Here is a 16,837-nt window from a genome sequence, read left to right on the forward strand (position 1 = left end):
GAACTGTATTTGTATAGTGCCTTTCTAGTCACTTTGACTACTCAAAGCGCTTTTACATTACATCCTCATTAACCCATTCACACATCATTCATACAGGAGGAATCTAAGTTGGAGGAGAAAAGTCTTTCCCACACATTCACACACTGAAGCTATGCTTCAAGAACAAGTTGGGATTCAGTGTCTTGACCAAGGACACTTCGACATGTGGACTTCACAATGCTTCTGCCTCCTTTTGTGACAAATTGTACTCCACATAGCTAGAAATAATACGTTTTTTCATTGCTGATGGTTGTTTGTCAGCCATTGTGTCTGTTAGGCTCCTCTTGTAGCTGCGGCTGAAGATATTAAGCTTGACTGAGTGAGCGTGCAAGGAAGAGGGGAGCTGGACAGCATGATTGGCACTGCAGTAGAGACTCCGCCTGGCTCTGATTGGTTGTTTCATTCAGGCACAGTGAATTCTTGCAAATTACATTAGGAGGAGCCAAAGGAAGCTGTCTCATACACTACTGAGAGCCTACAGGGACAGTTTTAGCATATATGACAAAAAGCTATTATTATGAAAGTCACCTACTTAACCTTTAAGTTGTGGCCCGTAAAACCAAGTCGTAGGCTGAAAGATGCTAAATGGTGCTTATTATTTGTGAGTTCATCACTATGAAGCTTTCACATTACACATTTGATTTAATCCATTTGTTCCCATAGAAATATAGATTTTAGAAGATAGGGCAATACGATAGTTAATGTTTGTTTCATTTGTAATTTAAAAACAATTACAGATTATGTAGAAATTGGGGAAAAATGAAATAAATAGTCAAACTGTAAACAACTTACTTTTCATATCCATTTCAAGATGCAATAATTGTTGTATATAGAGTAATAAACACAAGTCATATATCAAGGAATGATTCCACATCAATATTGCATTAGTATTTCATTCCACTGTGCAGTGGAATTAGCATAAATTCAAAACTCCTGTTTTACTTAACTGAAGTTCGGCTATTTCCTTCAAATTCTGACAAAATGACAAAAAAACTCGATTTTTTCTAAAATATTCCCTCGGGGCATTTAGATTTAGAACAGAAGTAACGCAGTTAACCCATGGTGGAAATGACGGACCTGGAGAATGTAACAATGAACAGTGCTAGTTCAAGCTGAACCATAGTGCATTCACTTGATTCTGCTGTCATATACCTTCATTTGGAAACTGAACCTTGCCACAGTAACCAAGTGCAGTTTTCACACTGATTTACACCTGGAATATAAAAATGATTTGGAGAAATAGTTTGAGGCACCAACAGTCTAACATCCCTTTGATGTTAACAAGCGGTAAATCAGGTTTCAGAGAGAGAGGAAGATGAAGAGGGAGACTGCGATGAGGGAGGGAGGGCGAGGCGGAGACAAAAGAAATACAGAAGGTCAAGAGAGGGAAATAGTGGATATTGTGGGAGATGTAAAGAAAGTTAAAAAGAGAAATAGAAAAGGGAAAGCAGGAGGGAGAGGGGTTGGGCACTTTTCCTTTTATGTTGGGGGAGTGGAAGCAGAGAGAAGTAAAAGTAAAATTGAAAGAAATTAAAAGGTGAGGGGAGATAGAGAGGAAACGGTTTAGCTCTGATGTACAAAATGTTAAACTCTTCTGAGATCAAAGAGTTTCATAAGGAAGCCAGAAAAAAATGTCACACCGCACAAAGTGTGTGTAGGTCCTGTGTGTGCTTGTTTGTGTTTATCAGGGAAATGCATATATCTTGCATGAGGCTGAACCAACAGGAACCCGGCAATAATCAGCCAGAACGTGACGCAAAACCCAAAGTCATTAAAAATATTCTAATGTCAAAACTAAAATATTGTAACTTCTAGAAACAGACAAGTTGGTGAGTGTTTACAGCTATATTTCACACAGCCAAATGTTCATGATTGCTAGCTGGCAAGTTGGCATCATTCATGTTGGGCAGCAAAGTTGGTATAACAAATGTGGGGCAATGTGAGTTTTCAATAAGAATATCATTGCAAATTTGTATAGGCCTACTGAGTAATGGTAAAAATATAAAACATTTAGCCTGTTTTGTCCAACACATCCTCATATTTTACCTTTGCACAGTTTTCTTTTTTCTTTTTAGTCACTTTTCTTTATATTAATTGAGAATCATAATTTTTGTGAAGCTTTCCTTGAAAAAGTTAACTTTACTGCTAATAATTCAGAAATTAATAAACAATAAAGGTAAGGTGTGTACACAAATTGCAGAAATGGCAGATTACCTTGTTGCATGTTTGCTATATGGAAAACAAAACTCACTATACATTTATTTGTAGTAAAGACAGGCTCAGAATAATGTATAATCCTTGAAATAATATATACATCTCTGTATATAAAGAGCACTGCAGCAGCTTGGCAAACCATGATAATATGCTTACACTGAGTTATGATCAGTTTCCTTATTTTATGACTCCATTGTTGGTAGAACAAGTGGGATGATTTGTCCAAAAATGCCATCTCAATCAGTCACACAGTCAGATGTGCAAGGAGGGTGACTAAAATCCTTGCTTTTCCATTGTTCTGCTTGTCAAATTGTCTGTGATGGTGCTGTCCACTTTCAGACATACAACCATAATAATCCAGTGTCTACATACATTATTTACACTTCAGGTTTGAATTGATTTGAATAATACTGTTCTAAAACTAGATAACTGCATTTCCATAATTATGGAAAGAGCAAAACATGTAATGATGCTCCAACTTGAGGACATGACGTTTTCCACAGACTTGTCGGTCACTGAAAACGGGGAGTAAACTTAAAGCTAATGTAATACTCAAACATACATACAGTCCAGAGTGTTTTGGCAATAACACATTTTATTTTGTTTTAACATAGCATGTTTGGACAGCTAGATGTCACATTTTAGCTGATGAATAATTACTCAAGGAATTATTGTTGCATCTGACAAACTGTGTCTGAGCAGACACCATCTGCATATTAGCTCTGATATTCTCTATTTTAAATTGCAAAAACAGACTGTTTAGTTTGTCATTTTCAACATTTACTTCAACAGAGTCTGAGCCAGAACAGAATACTGAGTGTGACTGGAGTGACACTATTAGACAAGTTTAGTGTCAGACAATAACTCTGACATTCAACAAGTATTATAATCAAAATCTATTTACAGTATTATAAGTAAAAGTTCTCATACTGCAGTAAATGTCCTGCGACTGATGTATCATTATACATCAAATTACTGTATTAGATTGTTAATAGTGATGCAACAGTGCGTAAGTAGTATTTTACTGTTGTAGCTGGGCAAGGTAGAGCTAGTTTTAACTACTTCATATACAGTTACAGTAGGTAGTGTAGTCGAGTGGTTTCCAGCATGCGGGTCAGGCCCCTCATATGGGTCACCAGGGAAATCTGAGGGGTCATGAGATGATTAACATGGTAGCAAAGAAGAAAAAACAAGAATCCCTAAAATTATAGATCATGAGAAAATGTACTGCAGACAAAGTTAGCTGAGCAGTGACCGACTTGTGTTAAATATTTAATATAGAGTCTTGTTAAACATCTGATACAACTATATGAACAATGAGATGGTTTATGGAGAATGAGAACGTTTTTATGACAGATATGTCTCAATTTATAGCAGTGTTGTTGAACGTGAGACCAGTTTTTTTTTTTTTATAATTCCTCTCACAAAGAGAAGAGTTCCTTTTTTCATCTTTGCTCTCTTGCTCTCTTCGTACTTCAGAACAGATCTCCTCCTCGATCCATTGGCACACAATTTGAAATGCAGTGCAAAGATTAACAATATTCTCTTGGGTGTCCTTCTGCGGTCAAAGTAATTATGCTAATGTCTTGAAATGAATGTTATTTACTGGTTTAAGAATGTTACTTGTAGCACACACACAATGTGCTACATTTAATACATTCCTTCAGATTTGTGGGGGTGACAACAGTTCTCTGGGTATTCACAAACCCAAAATGTCACTGATGTGGCAGGAAGAAGCCAAAGGAGCATATTATTAACCTTTCTTTATAGGGCACTTTCAAAACAGTGTTCCAGTTCCAAGTGCTTTACAAGCTAAGTGAAAATATAAGCAATCAGTGACAAAATATCTTATTTGCTGCAAGAGCATGAATGTTCTGATAAAAGCTCGCTCCAGGCTGTGCTTAAGGAATGCACAACAGAGGCTGCATCTGTTTCTGTGGAAAAGTCTGTATGAGGTCAGTTAGAAATGTCAGACTCTGCATGCATGTTGTTCCAAACTCAACCCAACTCAAGCTCTCCTCTTTTGCTCTTTTCCTCTTTTCAGGTTTCGCCAAACTGTGACCAGGTTTTGGTGAACGGTAAAGAAATGCGTGGCCGGCAGTCTCTGGCGGTCAACTTCACCTACCTGCACCTTTCGGCTCAGCTGGAGCTCACCGTCTGGGTGCCCAAGCTGCCTCTGCAGATAGATGTGTCAGACACTGAGCTGAGCCAGGTTAAAGGCTGGAGGGTACCAATCATAACTAACAAGAGGTAAATTACTGTACCGGAACAATTAAATGAAACATAGTGGATGTGAGCATGTGTACCAGTTTGCATTTTGTATCAACCTCAGCGATTCATGTCGTGAAGACAACTGGACTACTTGCCTTTCCTCCCTTTTCCTGGCACCTCTGTTTTTTGAGAGGAAAGACTAAATAACAGCTACATGCATTAGACCAGGTACCACAAACATGAAACTTACTGTTAGGATACTGAATAAATGGTTGGAAACCAGAGGGATCATCTTCTTGTATCATCTTGACGTCCTACTAGTAAGTCGAAATCACCAGCTACTTCTGCCTGGTAATCTACAACAAAGCCCAACCAATACTAGATTTTTTTAGGGCAATGCTAACTGTTTTATCGTTGGAAAATATAATTATGATGATATGTCAGCCAATAGTTTTTTGTAGTTTTTTTTAAGTACTTTTCTTAAATATTGGTCAATATGTCGTCCCAGCTGATTTATTGGTTTTACTCTAGCCTATAACCTATCTAGGCTAATGCTGGGCCACACTGCCTTCCTCTACCTGAGCGTGATGGCGACCTCACAGAACTGCTGTGGCTGGTACGCATGTGGTGGCTTCTCAATATATGAAAAGATTTTGTCCACAGAAACGCTATAATTTGAAACCAATAGAAGAATTTTTGGGTTAAAAAAAAAAATCTTCTATTTTTTACGTCTGTGGCTTATTCTGTGGATATTGATATTGAAATTGTAGTGAAAAAGGTGATGTTGCTGGTATGATGTTCCAGATAATTTTCACTGTCTAATTCTTTCCGTGAACTGCATGCATGCCACAGAAAAAATAGCTAAGCCACTGAATTTCTTGATATGCCACACGTGGCTGTGTGGCTGCTCTAACCAGTTAACGTGGGCACTGAAAATGTAAAGCACTCTCAATAGGGAGACATTGCAAGTGGGTGGATCAGTTACAGGATGTTGGTATGGACGTTTTTTCCCCATACTTTTGTGTGTTAGCGTGTATGTGGAGCACATTCTTGTCTAGTGTTTTGTGCAGATTTTTTTGTGCTTGTGCAGAATATAAATGGTGCTGTAGCATATGAACTGTAGACGGGCCTACAGGGCATTTATCTTTCCTCTGTCTCCCCTGCAGGAAGAATGACAAAACCTCCGATTAATATTATACAGAAGAAATTAAGCATTGTAATAGAAATCTAACTCTACTGCTATTTAACCACCCCCTTACCAAACCATTTAATATGTCTTTGGTTATTCTCCAAATTTCCTCTTTTGTTTATTTTTTCAGTTTTACCTCCTTTGGCAGTTATGTTTTCAGTCCGTTAATTTGTCAAGGGGGATCTTTAAAACGTAGCTATTCGTAATGAAATGTTCAGGCCACAAAAAATAATACATTTAATGGATTCAGATGCTTCAAATCTGCGGAAGACAATAGATTATTATAGATTATGTCTGAGATTATTTTCTCATAAAATACTGCCCCTAACATGAATACTAAGTATATATATACTTATATACGACACTGGCTACATTTGTGTTCCGCTGTGCACATGTACCAAAATGAGGATAACTTTAATATAGAGACAGGATGTGTAAGCAAGTAGTTACAACAGTCACAATGGAGAAACTTCAGATTCAGATTTTAATGATAGCATTCACTTACTAACTTGTAACACACACACACTTGAAAATAAACTAAAATATGCATGTGCCCTTTCTTTCTCAGGTTACAAAAAGCCCATTCCTAATGGTCCATATTTCTTTTCTCTTTGCGTGCATGCCTGCTGTGTCATGCTTCTGTGTCTCTATCTTTGATTTTGCATTTGTCTGTGCATGGGTGCATGGTAATTTGTGTGTGTGTTGCCTCTATTCCACATCTTGCTGTTCTGCTGGGCCTATTTTTCAATTTCGCCAATTTCTGCTCAGATAGCCACCAGCCCGTGTGCACACACAGACACAAATTTAGACACACCTCTATCTCCCCTAACCACTATCTCACAGAGTGAAACACAAGCACTATTAGACACATACTCTCACACAGACATATGTACAACTGGGACATTGGAAAATGGAAAGAGAATTCCTGTAATATTACCTGGGTTTCACACTCCAGGACAGTTATAGGACACAAAGGCAGTTCCGCATGTGTGTGTGTGTGTGTGTGTGTGTTCGTGAGATTGTGTATCCTTGTGTGAAAGTATGATCCAGTGTGGGCCTGCCTGCATGTGGCATTGTGTAGATATTACACAAAGGGAGGCAAAGAAGAAAGAATGTGTGTTTCTTTGTGTGTCTTTGAATGAGAGAGAGAGAGAGATCGTCCTCCAGGGAGAGAGGTTTTCTGTTTTAATACTGATAGTGTATTCAAAGCATTTTCAGATTAATTTTATTTCTTTACTTGTTGTTGATTATTCAGCCTCTTCAGCTGTGGAATTACACCACCTGTATACTTTTGTGATTATTTTATGCATTTTGAATTTTGTGTATGATTTTTATTGTTTAACTGTTGGTGCTCTATTTGGTGACATGTGTAGTGCATAACATGACATGACATAACATGACGTGTGGGCAGCTGGAGCTCAGAGGTAGAGCGGATCGTCCATCAGTCGGACCAACTGTGTGAATGTGTGTGAAAGAATAGCCTCCTCCAACCTAGATTCCTCCAGTATGAATGATGTGTGAATGAGGATGTAATGTAAAAGCGCTTTGAGTAGTCGAAATGACTACAGCTTACAGAAGCTGTTTCCATGCTGTGTTGAAATCAGAAACAAGTTATACTGTAGCAAAGAGTTCTGCTCTTTAAAATGTTCAACTTTTCAACTAGATTGATGCATTTTTTATTCTACAAAGTCATCAGGATGTTTACTTTCCAGTCCAGTTTCTCCAGTTTCATGTAAAAACAGAAAGAAAAATCCTGTAGAATCATTTTATCAAAGTGCAGCTATTGATAACAGCAGCTTATCACTCTTAAGACCACATATTATGCACATTATATTACTTTTTGCATTGAGAATTGCCCTGTGATCATTGCTTTAGCAATAAGGAACATTTGAGCTTTTTACCATGTAACTGTTTTTTGAATGTGCCCCTTACTGACAGATAGCTACTTGATAAGACCCACTTTAGACTGTACTTCATTCATCAATAGATGTTTTTTCACAAGGAGTTACAATAGTTTAGGTACACAGTTTGATTAAAGTTCACCCACAGTCAGTATTATCAAAGAATCGAGCACAAAGCCAGTTACATTTGAAATGATTTGTTCACCCAGGCATTTCTAAGAAATCCACACTGCACCACTAAAGTGTTTTAAAAGTTGTTACAGCTGGATTAAAAACTGAAGTGCCTTTTCTTTGACTGAGAGTGTAACCTGGGGGAGAGATTAAACAGTAGATTAACTGGAGAGTATGAAAATGGCATTTAATTACCAGATAATCTCACTCTCTTCTCTCTTTCTCCCTCTGTCTCACTTATCTCCTTTCTTCCCAGACCTACGAGAGACAGTGAAGATGATGAGGATGATGAGAGGAAGGGCAAAGGCTGCACCCTACAGGTATTATTTGATTGGTTTGCATATCACAATTTTAAAGAGAGTCCTTAATCCTTTTCTTCAATGTCGATATCCCTAAAAATGGTGGGGGCTGTCCTACCACGTACAGAGACTGAAATGTGCGTTACTGTATTTAATGCGTAGCTTCAGTCAGTTTAAGATTATTGTGCAAATGTTTCATTACAATGTAATTTGACTGTTTTCTTGACTTTTCAGTACCAGTATGCCTTGGTTCGGGTCCTCACCCATTTTGTGGCAGAACCTTCTGACCCTGGAGGAGAGATGGTCTACATGTTAGGAGCAGACTGGCAAGCTGATATCACTCATTTGGTCTTGGACCAGCTAAAGGTACATGTGCTCAAATATTCACATATTCACCAAATCTTCCATGAGGGAATAGTAAAACATTTTAGGAAATTTACTTCACTTCGCTTTCAGAGAAATGGATGTTATAGATTAAACTGACTAGATATAGTGTGCTAATAAGTGAGCTTGGAAAGGGCAGTTCAAACTTCAGAGAGCCAAACAAGCTCTTTCCATGTTTTTTCAGCGTTACCCGCCCACTCAAGATCTAACTCAAACACACAAACACAAAATTTGTATCAATCCTCACATCTAACTTCAGGAAAAAGCTTCATATTTTACACAAGGTTAAACTTTCCTTTTAAGTCTTGACTCTCTCCTGTCGTTTGACTGTTGAATATAGTCAAAATGAGCAGTGTGGATAGTGCTAATCCGGAATGAATGCACGAAAGCCTGAAAGATCAGTTAAGAACAAACTAATTAAACTTGTAGTAGTAGCCTGCAGTTGTTTCTGTGCTTCACAGGTAGAAGATCCTCGCATTGCCAGACTGATAGATGGACGAATTTTGGTCGGGCGTGACCTGGGGATCACCACTATACAGGTATGTACCCTCGGTTCGACTGTCGTCACTTTACAAGTGAGCTAGTCCCGAATGATTTTAGTTGATATTTTAGTCCCAAACCACAAAACAACCCTTTTTCCTAAAGCAAACGATGTATATTCATCCTCTTATCACAACCTGAGAATGAAATACAAAATGTGGTGTCTCATTGTGACTCATTTACTAAATATAGGGCATCCATCTAACAGAATCAGTGTTTGCATTGCATTTTAAGGATTCACAAAACACACACACACACACACACACCATCGACAATGTATGTATCACTTGTCAGACAGCAGGTCCAGAGAAAGATGGTTCGAAAATGTATGAATAGATGAAGCACAGTGTAATTTGGTAACTTACATTGCAGGCATAAGCACTCCAGTGACGGAAACATCATCCTCTTTCTTCTTCTCCTCTTCCTCTCCTGCAGTTATAAGCCTGGACTGCTAGCTCGTTACACAATTAGCCACAATTAACTGTCGGATTTGGCCCTGGCATCTTAGTGTGATGTGCAGCAATTACACACAGACACACACTTACAATGGCACACAGCGAACGCACTCGTATAGTTTCTGAATTCCAATAAGCCGGCCCATTGTGACTGAATGTGACAGTGGAGGACAGTCCTGTGGCTTACTGTCTTGCATTACTGTTATGCTGTTATATAGCAGAGCTGTATAACGGCCACACAACAGCAAGTATGCTACAGTCATACAGTTCGTGTTATATTCTTTCCTATTATGTTACATCTCGCTCACATAACAACATATGAACTCTATATTTTTATGATTTATGAAGCGCTTACATTTGTTGATGATTGCTCTGAAGAGTGTATTGCGCACGTGTTAGAAGTGGGTTGGCGTCGAGTTCAGTGCAGCAGTGGGGGGATATCTTGGGGATTTTGGGGAACAGCTGAGTGTGTGTTTGCATCCATTCGACTTGGGACCGCTGCATACATGCACGCATACAGACAGCTGTGCTCTGTTTGGGAGCCAGGAGAGAGAATTTACCCAGCATTCCCATTGAGATGCCAGAGTCGACAGCCGTCATTTGATAGTTTGACATTTCAATTTTACCCCCCAGCTCCATCTCCAAGAGTCTCGCCTCTTCCTCTCCTCCCCGTCTTTCTCTCCTTTCTCGTCCCCAGTCTCTCTTTCTCGCTCTCTTATACTCTCTCTGTCTTGAAGAGCAATCGCAGAGCCGTCAATCATTGTATTTTGTTACCTCAGTGAGGGTGGGATTGAGTTTGACGCACCGACATGTTGGCTGAGAGATTTTCTTTGTACACCAATCAGATCTGCCTGTTCTCCTGTCGCCGGGCGGAGTAGTACACTACAACACAGGGCTCCTAATCTCTATCACTGTCTGTCTGCTGCTCCCTCTCTCCATCTGTACCTCAATCGTTTCTGTGCTTCTTTCTGCCCCCTCTCACTTTCTGTCCTTATCTATTTGTCATTGTCTCTCTCTCTCTCTCTGACACCCACTCCATTTATTTCTCTCTTCCTATGTCGCTCACTCGCCATCTCTCACTCTCTTTCTTTTACATTCATTCTCTTTTAGGTCTTAAGTTTGGCCTTGTTCTTTGTTTACATTAAGTTGCGTTAGCTGAATGCTGACACATCGGAGCACAGCTGTGAGGCAGATGGGAACGTTTGTGTGTGTGTGTGTTTCAGTGGATGCGTTTCCTCTACTTAGTCACATTTGTGTCAGAGATGTGAAATAACAGCCACAGTGTTTCCATACCAGCATTTTCTTTACACGGACAATGCTAGTGCCATCAGCTTTTCCAGGTCTGTGTTTGTATGTGTGTGTTTTGTGTGAGTTTCTTAACTTGCTGCCAGTCTCTGTGGCCCAAAACCCTGTGGTGTCTCAATATTAAGCAATTCACTGTCACTTTAAGGCACTAATCACTACGACAACAACAAAAGCTCTTGCGTGCACCTTTCTACTTTATTATTTTCCAGAGTTTCTTATTTGCTAATTTCCCATACTTGATGCAGCATGATCCACAAGATCTCGCTCCCATTGTTACTAATTTTTGCAACATTTTGAGACACAAGCTGTCACCCTGTCACCTTTCGAACAACTAGCTTGTCATTAATGTGACTTCTTTGTACTTGAATTTTGAAGCTCCTGCAACAGATCTAACTTACTGTGTTGTTTAGGATTTTCCCTGGAAAGAACTAACAAAAACTGTATGTTAGAGCTGTAAATGTAAAGCAGTTGTGGAGAGCCCACTGTTAATCAAAGTTTTTAGGAGCTCACGTTTGGAATAAATTGCTTTTGTGCATACCTCTGCAACTCTAATAATACAGAGTAATTTCAGGTTGCAAGAACTTTGAACTTAATTCTAAATTTCACCGTCATTTTACTGCTGTTAATGTGTTGTTTGATCCTTGCAGGTTCTGTCTCCACTGTCTGACTCTATCCTGGCAGAGAAAACGGTGACTGTGTTGGATGACAAGGTACAATAAATTGCTATATTTTATGTATTTGGGATGTAGGTGCCTTTTATTGCAATTGATTATGATTTTGTGTTCCTACGTCCAATGTTGATTATATGAGGGGGCAGTGTTGATTTTAACAGTCCAAAAATGAAAGGAAACAACATCCACAGTGCCTTATTCAGGAAGGAAACATGTTTATTATGGTAGTCCCTGTGAACAAGTAAAAGTCAAACTTTTTCATTTGCCACTTCTGAGTGACCTAAAGTACCTCTTGTTTGTCTAGGTCACCATCACAGACCTGGGAGTCCAGCTGGTGTCATCTCTGTCCCTCAGTATGACAGTGAGTCCTGGAAATTACCAGGCTATACAGCTAACGACTACAGCGACAGACCTGCTGCACACACCTAAACAGGTAGGAGATCCCTAGATATCAAATCCTCCCGGATACATATTTCTCAGATTTTCAGAATTGAACTTGCACATACAGACATATGATAGACATACATAGACACCTTGCTGCCTTTTGGTTCGTATCGCATACATATTCACATACACATACACACACACACACACACACACACACAGATGGACTACATTTTAAGCTGTTTCAATCTCCACCGTAATGCCCCCAAGATTGTACTCATAGAAGTTAAACAGTAATTGTGTGCTGCGAACATCATTTCACTGCTATCTCTCCCATAATCAGTTTCTAATTAGGAGTGCGTAACTTCCACGACTTAGCTTCAGTTACAACCACCTAAAGGTCTCCAGTAAAACAATATTGTTATCTAGAACCTCAAAAAGGCAGTTAGTATTGCTCAGTGCTCAATTAAAATCACACATATTGGTGTCCAAGAAAATTACAATTATAAATTTTTTTCAAATTGTTTCCACTTTTGCTCGCTTATGCAATATCTAAAACGATTAAGTAACACACTCACCTACACCTCCATGCATGCTATATTGCTAAACTGCTATGGTACAAGCTATTCTTGAAATCATATTGCCAAAGGTTATTTTATCACACAATCTCAAGCTATTATCCCTTACTCCCTCCTTTTCCCTCAACCTCCATTCTCCTTCCTTCTCTCTTTCTTTTTTTTGTCAAACAATACCCCAAGTTATAATGTCTATCCAAGGGCTAATTGGAGGAGAAGCAGCTAATTATGATGAAAATAGAGATGTGATCGTACATTATTTTCAAGCGTTAATTTATTTTCTATCCGTCTGTTTTTATCTACATCATTCACCATCACCTGTAGAAAGATGGCGCGTCTATGGCGAGGGAGAGTAAGGAGGAGAGGGAAATAGAGTTAAAAGAGGTAAAACACAGACGACCAGAGGGAAAGAGGGAAGAAAAACAAGGGACTGGAGGAAGCAAAGAAAATGACAACTTAATGCGAAAAGAGAGGGAGGGAAAGAGATAAAGTGTTGTTTTTAATGTTGGAGCTTAATGACTTTTGTAGGGAGGTTTTTGCTGTGCTATACCTACACAACCTGATTAAAGAAAGCAAAGGGTTTTATCAAGGGGAATGAGTGAAGCAGGATCACTTAAAGACAAGCACAGACAAAATACATGTTGTTATTTATGGAATAGCTGTTGCTGGAAGAACATTGTTGGAAAAAAGTAAATGTGTTAAATAATGGAAAAGATGGAGGCTGAAGAAAGAGACAGGAAAGTGCATGGAAAAAGTGTCTTTGTGCACAAGAAGAAGTGGTTAGGTTTCAATTATCAATGGTTAAATGTTGTCGCTCCAAGAGAAACAACATGCTATTTATTTCCATTGTGTTGGTTTTTGTGTTGGAGACGCAAACAGCAGAATCATTCATAAAACGTATCATTATGTCAAGCTACCAAGGCCATCACCAATGAATATCTTTATCCACCTTTACTCATAGTAAAACAGGTTTCAAAAGACAGAGCTACAGGCCCATTAGTCTTGCGAGATAAAGCTCTAAAAACATATGAGGGAGGAATCTGTCCGTCATCCAGTTGGGTGACAAATTTCAATATCAAATAGTGCAGCTTTAAACACCAGCTCAGTGGAACAAATCTGGATGGGAAATTGACAGTGCAATAGTCAGTTTCTTTCATGTGCAGGTAAATGTGTATAAGTGATGTATCATTCATCGACCAATAAGCAGAATCATCCAGTCCTAAACTGTGGCAGACATCGTTCCAAAGGACCTTGTATCCATGTCAGCATTTAGGAGGATGCTACCAACAAATGAGCAATACATGTTTCACAAATTTACTGAGATCTGTCAATGAAGTACATTGAGAAAGACAAGCAGCAGAGATCGCATAGTGGGAAAAATCAAATAGCAATCAATCACCTGTACACAGACTGTATCCACCAGAGGTTCTTCCTACCATCACTTTTCAATTCACTTCTCATTATTAGACGTATGTTATGAGTATTTTTGTCATACTCTGTTTCTCATTGTCTTTCAGGAAGCAGTGATCAGTGCATGGATCCAATACAGCGACGGTTCAGTGACACCACTCGATGTCTATGATCCCAAAGACTTTCTCCTCTCAGCCGTGTCATTGGATGAGAGTGTCGTCTCCATAACCAATCAGGTACTAGCCAATAGACGTTTTCTATATCTTACCGATGCTTTAAAGCTGTGTAAAAGATGTCAGTAATAATGCATACTTCTGACACTGCAGTTACTAATAACTATTTACAGGAAACACTCAGCAGATTTTGCACAAATGACAGTATATTGTCCAAAGCACCACATGGCCAAATTTTACTGCTGTGTCTCTTTCTTCTATCTTCATATCGTCTCTATTTTCTATTAGGAGCAACACTGGCCTATTGTAGTGGCAGAGGGTGATGGACAGGGAGTGCTGGTTCGTGTAGAGATGGTCATTTCTGAGACCTGCCAGAAATCCAAAAGGAAGAGTGTGCTCGCATCTGGAGTCGGCAACGTGATAGTGAAGTTTGGAGCAAAGAGCGAGGAAAGAGGTGTGATGGGAAGAGGTGGACAGGACGACGGAGGAGGGATGGACAACAGCACCAGTGAGCAACGAACAAAGGATGGCGGAGACTGGAAGTCCAACAGTGCAGCGGTGGATCGTGAAGAAGGAGCCATGAGGAAGGTGGGAGGATGAATGGATGGATAAAAAGATACAGGGCTGATTTTTTTCAATGTATTGTCAGTGTTATCAGTAAAAGAAGTAATTCGGTACATCATCAGCAAATAGTTTGACTGGATTATTAAGTAACTCGGTGGGAAGACAATGACATGAACACAACCAGGCATGAGTGTACAGTTAAATGTTAATCTTCAATGTAACTAGTTACAGTACAGCTGGGAACATTTAGCCTTTTACTGTACTAAATACAGTATTTTTTGTCAGTGCTCATAAAAACATCCACTATTTATCAAAATCAGTCACTATTACTGTGAGGATTCTTATAAGATTAGTCTAAATTGGTTTATTAATGAAAATCAATGTCCAGTATAAACGTAACAGTGACAGTAAGCTAGAATTAACAATTAAAATGACCATTGATAAGGAACCTAGTTTTTCTGAGTTAATATTTCCTTAACTACCTGTTTGTTTTTTCCCATTAACCAGGTTAGCACAACGACCAAGAGCACAGTAACCCATCGTGCTTCGGGGGGCAAACCTGCCAATAGCGGCAGTAGCAGCAGCCGAGGCGGAGGCCCCAGCCAAGCAGGAGACTACATTAGCTACCCAGCTCAAGTGGAGGTACCGGGCACTGGGGATAGTGAGCTGACCCAGACCACTAGAGGGCTGTCGGACCTGGAGATCGGAATGTATGCCCTTTTGGGTGTATTCTGTCTGGCAATACTGGTTTTCCTCATCAACTGTGTCAGCTTTGCTTTCAGGTAAAACCTTGTGATACTCTATCGTTTTTTATTATTTGAGGAAAGCTCAATTTCAATTGCCTATATTAAATTGTAGTGCTTCAATCCATTAACTGCTGTCCAAATAAAGGGCTACCTGTTAACAATAATAATATAACAGGAACACACCTGAAATTTCACCCGGTCAAGATTGAACTTCAATCATTGACTAATTATTGTCCTTCATCTGCAGATACCGTCACAAGCAGGTCCCCGTGCTGGAAGCAGGAGGTAACATGAACCACGCCCATGACTGGGTGTGGCTTGGCAATGAGGCTGACCTTTTAGCTGACCACTCTGACCAATGCCAAGGTGGGCTGCCTGATGAATGCACCACCATCATCGACCGGAATGAAGGAGGATACGAGGAGAACAAGTACCTGCTGAACGGAGCTGGTAACACCTTGGTGATGGGCATGGGCACAGGCATGGGCACCATCAGTGGGAGTGGCAGCACGGGTGGACACCGGGGCATCACCCACGGACAAACCTTGCCCAGATCTGTTCCAGAACCGCATCAGTGCCTTTCAGCAATCACAACAGGTGGCAAAAATGCCACTGGCCAAGCAGAGCATCTGAATAATTCCCCGCGAGCCACGGCTGCAGCCGCAGTTGCAGCCGCCAAACGCAAACGCGTTCAGTTTACGTCTTTTGCCACTGTTCTGCCTAATGATAATTCGGGTGGGGGTGGCCAGTACACCAACTCTTCAGCGCTGGTGACCAATGGGAACGAGGATGACATCAAGTGGGTGTGCCAGGATATGGACCTGGGTCAGTCTGAAATCAGAACCTACATGGAGAGGCTACAAGACAATCTGTGACTGATGGGAAAGAGACTGAGAAATGGAGGGGCAGAGGATGAGTGCAGGAGGAAGAGGATAGACAATGAGTACAATTCACCTGTAATGCCTTTGCAATGGATGAAGGGAGGGAGAATGGAAGGAAAATGAGAACTGTAAAGGGAACACAAAATCAGTTTAGACTATTGAACAGACAGTGTAGGGGATGCTTACATTTCGCTCCCCTTAGGCTATGGAAAGTATACTGTCATCACTAGCGCGCATTGAAATCAATGGTAGCAAACAATAAATAACTTCATGAGTTCATTTTATATTATTTATTGTGAAACTATTAGTGTAAAAATCAATGATGAAGTCATTATTGTTTATGAATGTTTATTTTCTGGTTACCAGTAAACCATTGTGCTATACAGTAAATTCAGGGTATGTTACTGGACAACATTATTAAGCCACTATACATTTAAACGAGGATGGCAAGAACATCATCTCTGATGTATTTTTTACTACACAGTATATTTGCCAGCTTTGGCCGTTGATTGATCCACTGATTATTGATAGATCTAGTTTTAATATACAAACCTGTGATTAACCTGCCACGTCTGCTGAATGGTTATATAATGAATCACTGATAGTGATTACTGATGGTAATAGGTAATAGGTGCGCATCAAAGATACAACCTTGTTGTTTTTCTCATGTGACCCATTTGCTTTTGGCATTGCTTATGAGTAAAATGTAACATGTAAAAAATATA

At 39.7% G+C, this 16,837-nt stretch overlaps 1 protein-coding gene across 1 annotated transcript in view; it reads left to right on the top strand.

Annotated features, from left to right (window-relative positions):
- The window catches only part of LOC139203745 (transmembrane protein 132D), a 239,635-nt gene extending 223,466 nt beyond the window's left edge, over positions 1-16,169 (top strand). The window contains exons 7-16 of the mRNA XM_070833602.1: positions 4,298-4,503; positions 7,982-8,045; positions 8,259-8,390; positions 8,870-8,947; positions 11,356-11,418; positions 11,684-11,812; positions 13,856-13,984; positions 14,210-14,509; positions 14,993-15,267; positions 15,479-16,169. Of these exons, the coding sequence (XP_070689703.1) occupies positions 4,298-4,503; positions 7,982-8,045; positions 8,259-8,390; positions 8,870-8,947; positions 11,356-11,418; positions 11,684-11,812; positions 13,856-13,984; positions 14,210-14,509; positions 14,993-15,267; positions 15,479-16,106 (2,004 nt within the window). The 3' untranslated portion in view covers positions 16,107-16,169. The remainder of the gene's footprint in view (positions 1-4,297; positions 4,504-7,981; positions 8,046-8,258; positions 8,391-8,869; positions 8,948-11,355; positions 11,419-11,683; positions 11,813-13,855; positions 13,985-14,209; positions 14,510-14,992; positions 15,268-15,478) is intronic.
- Positions 16,170-16,837: the final 668 nt, after the last annotated feature.

Source organism: Pempheris klunzingeri, chromosome 7 (genome assembly GCF_042242105.1).
Source record: "Pempheris klunzingeri isolate RE-2024b chromosome 7, fPemKlu1.hap1, whole genome shotgun sequence".
NCBI classification, from domain to species: domain Eukaryota; kingdom Metazoa; phylum Chordata; class Actinopteri; order Acropomatiformes; family Pempheridae; genus Pempheris; species Pempheris klunzingeri.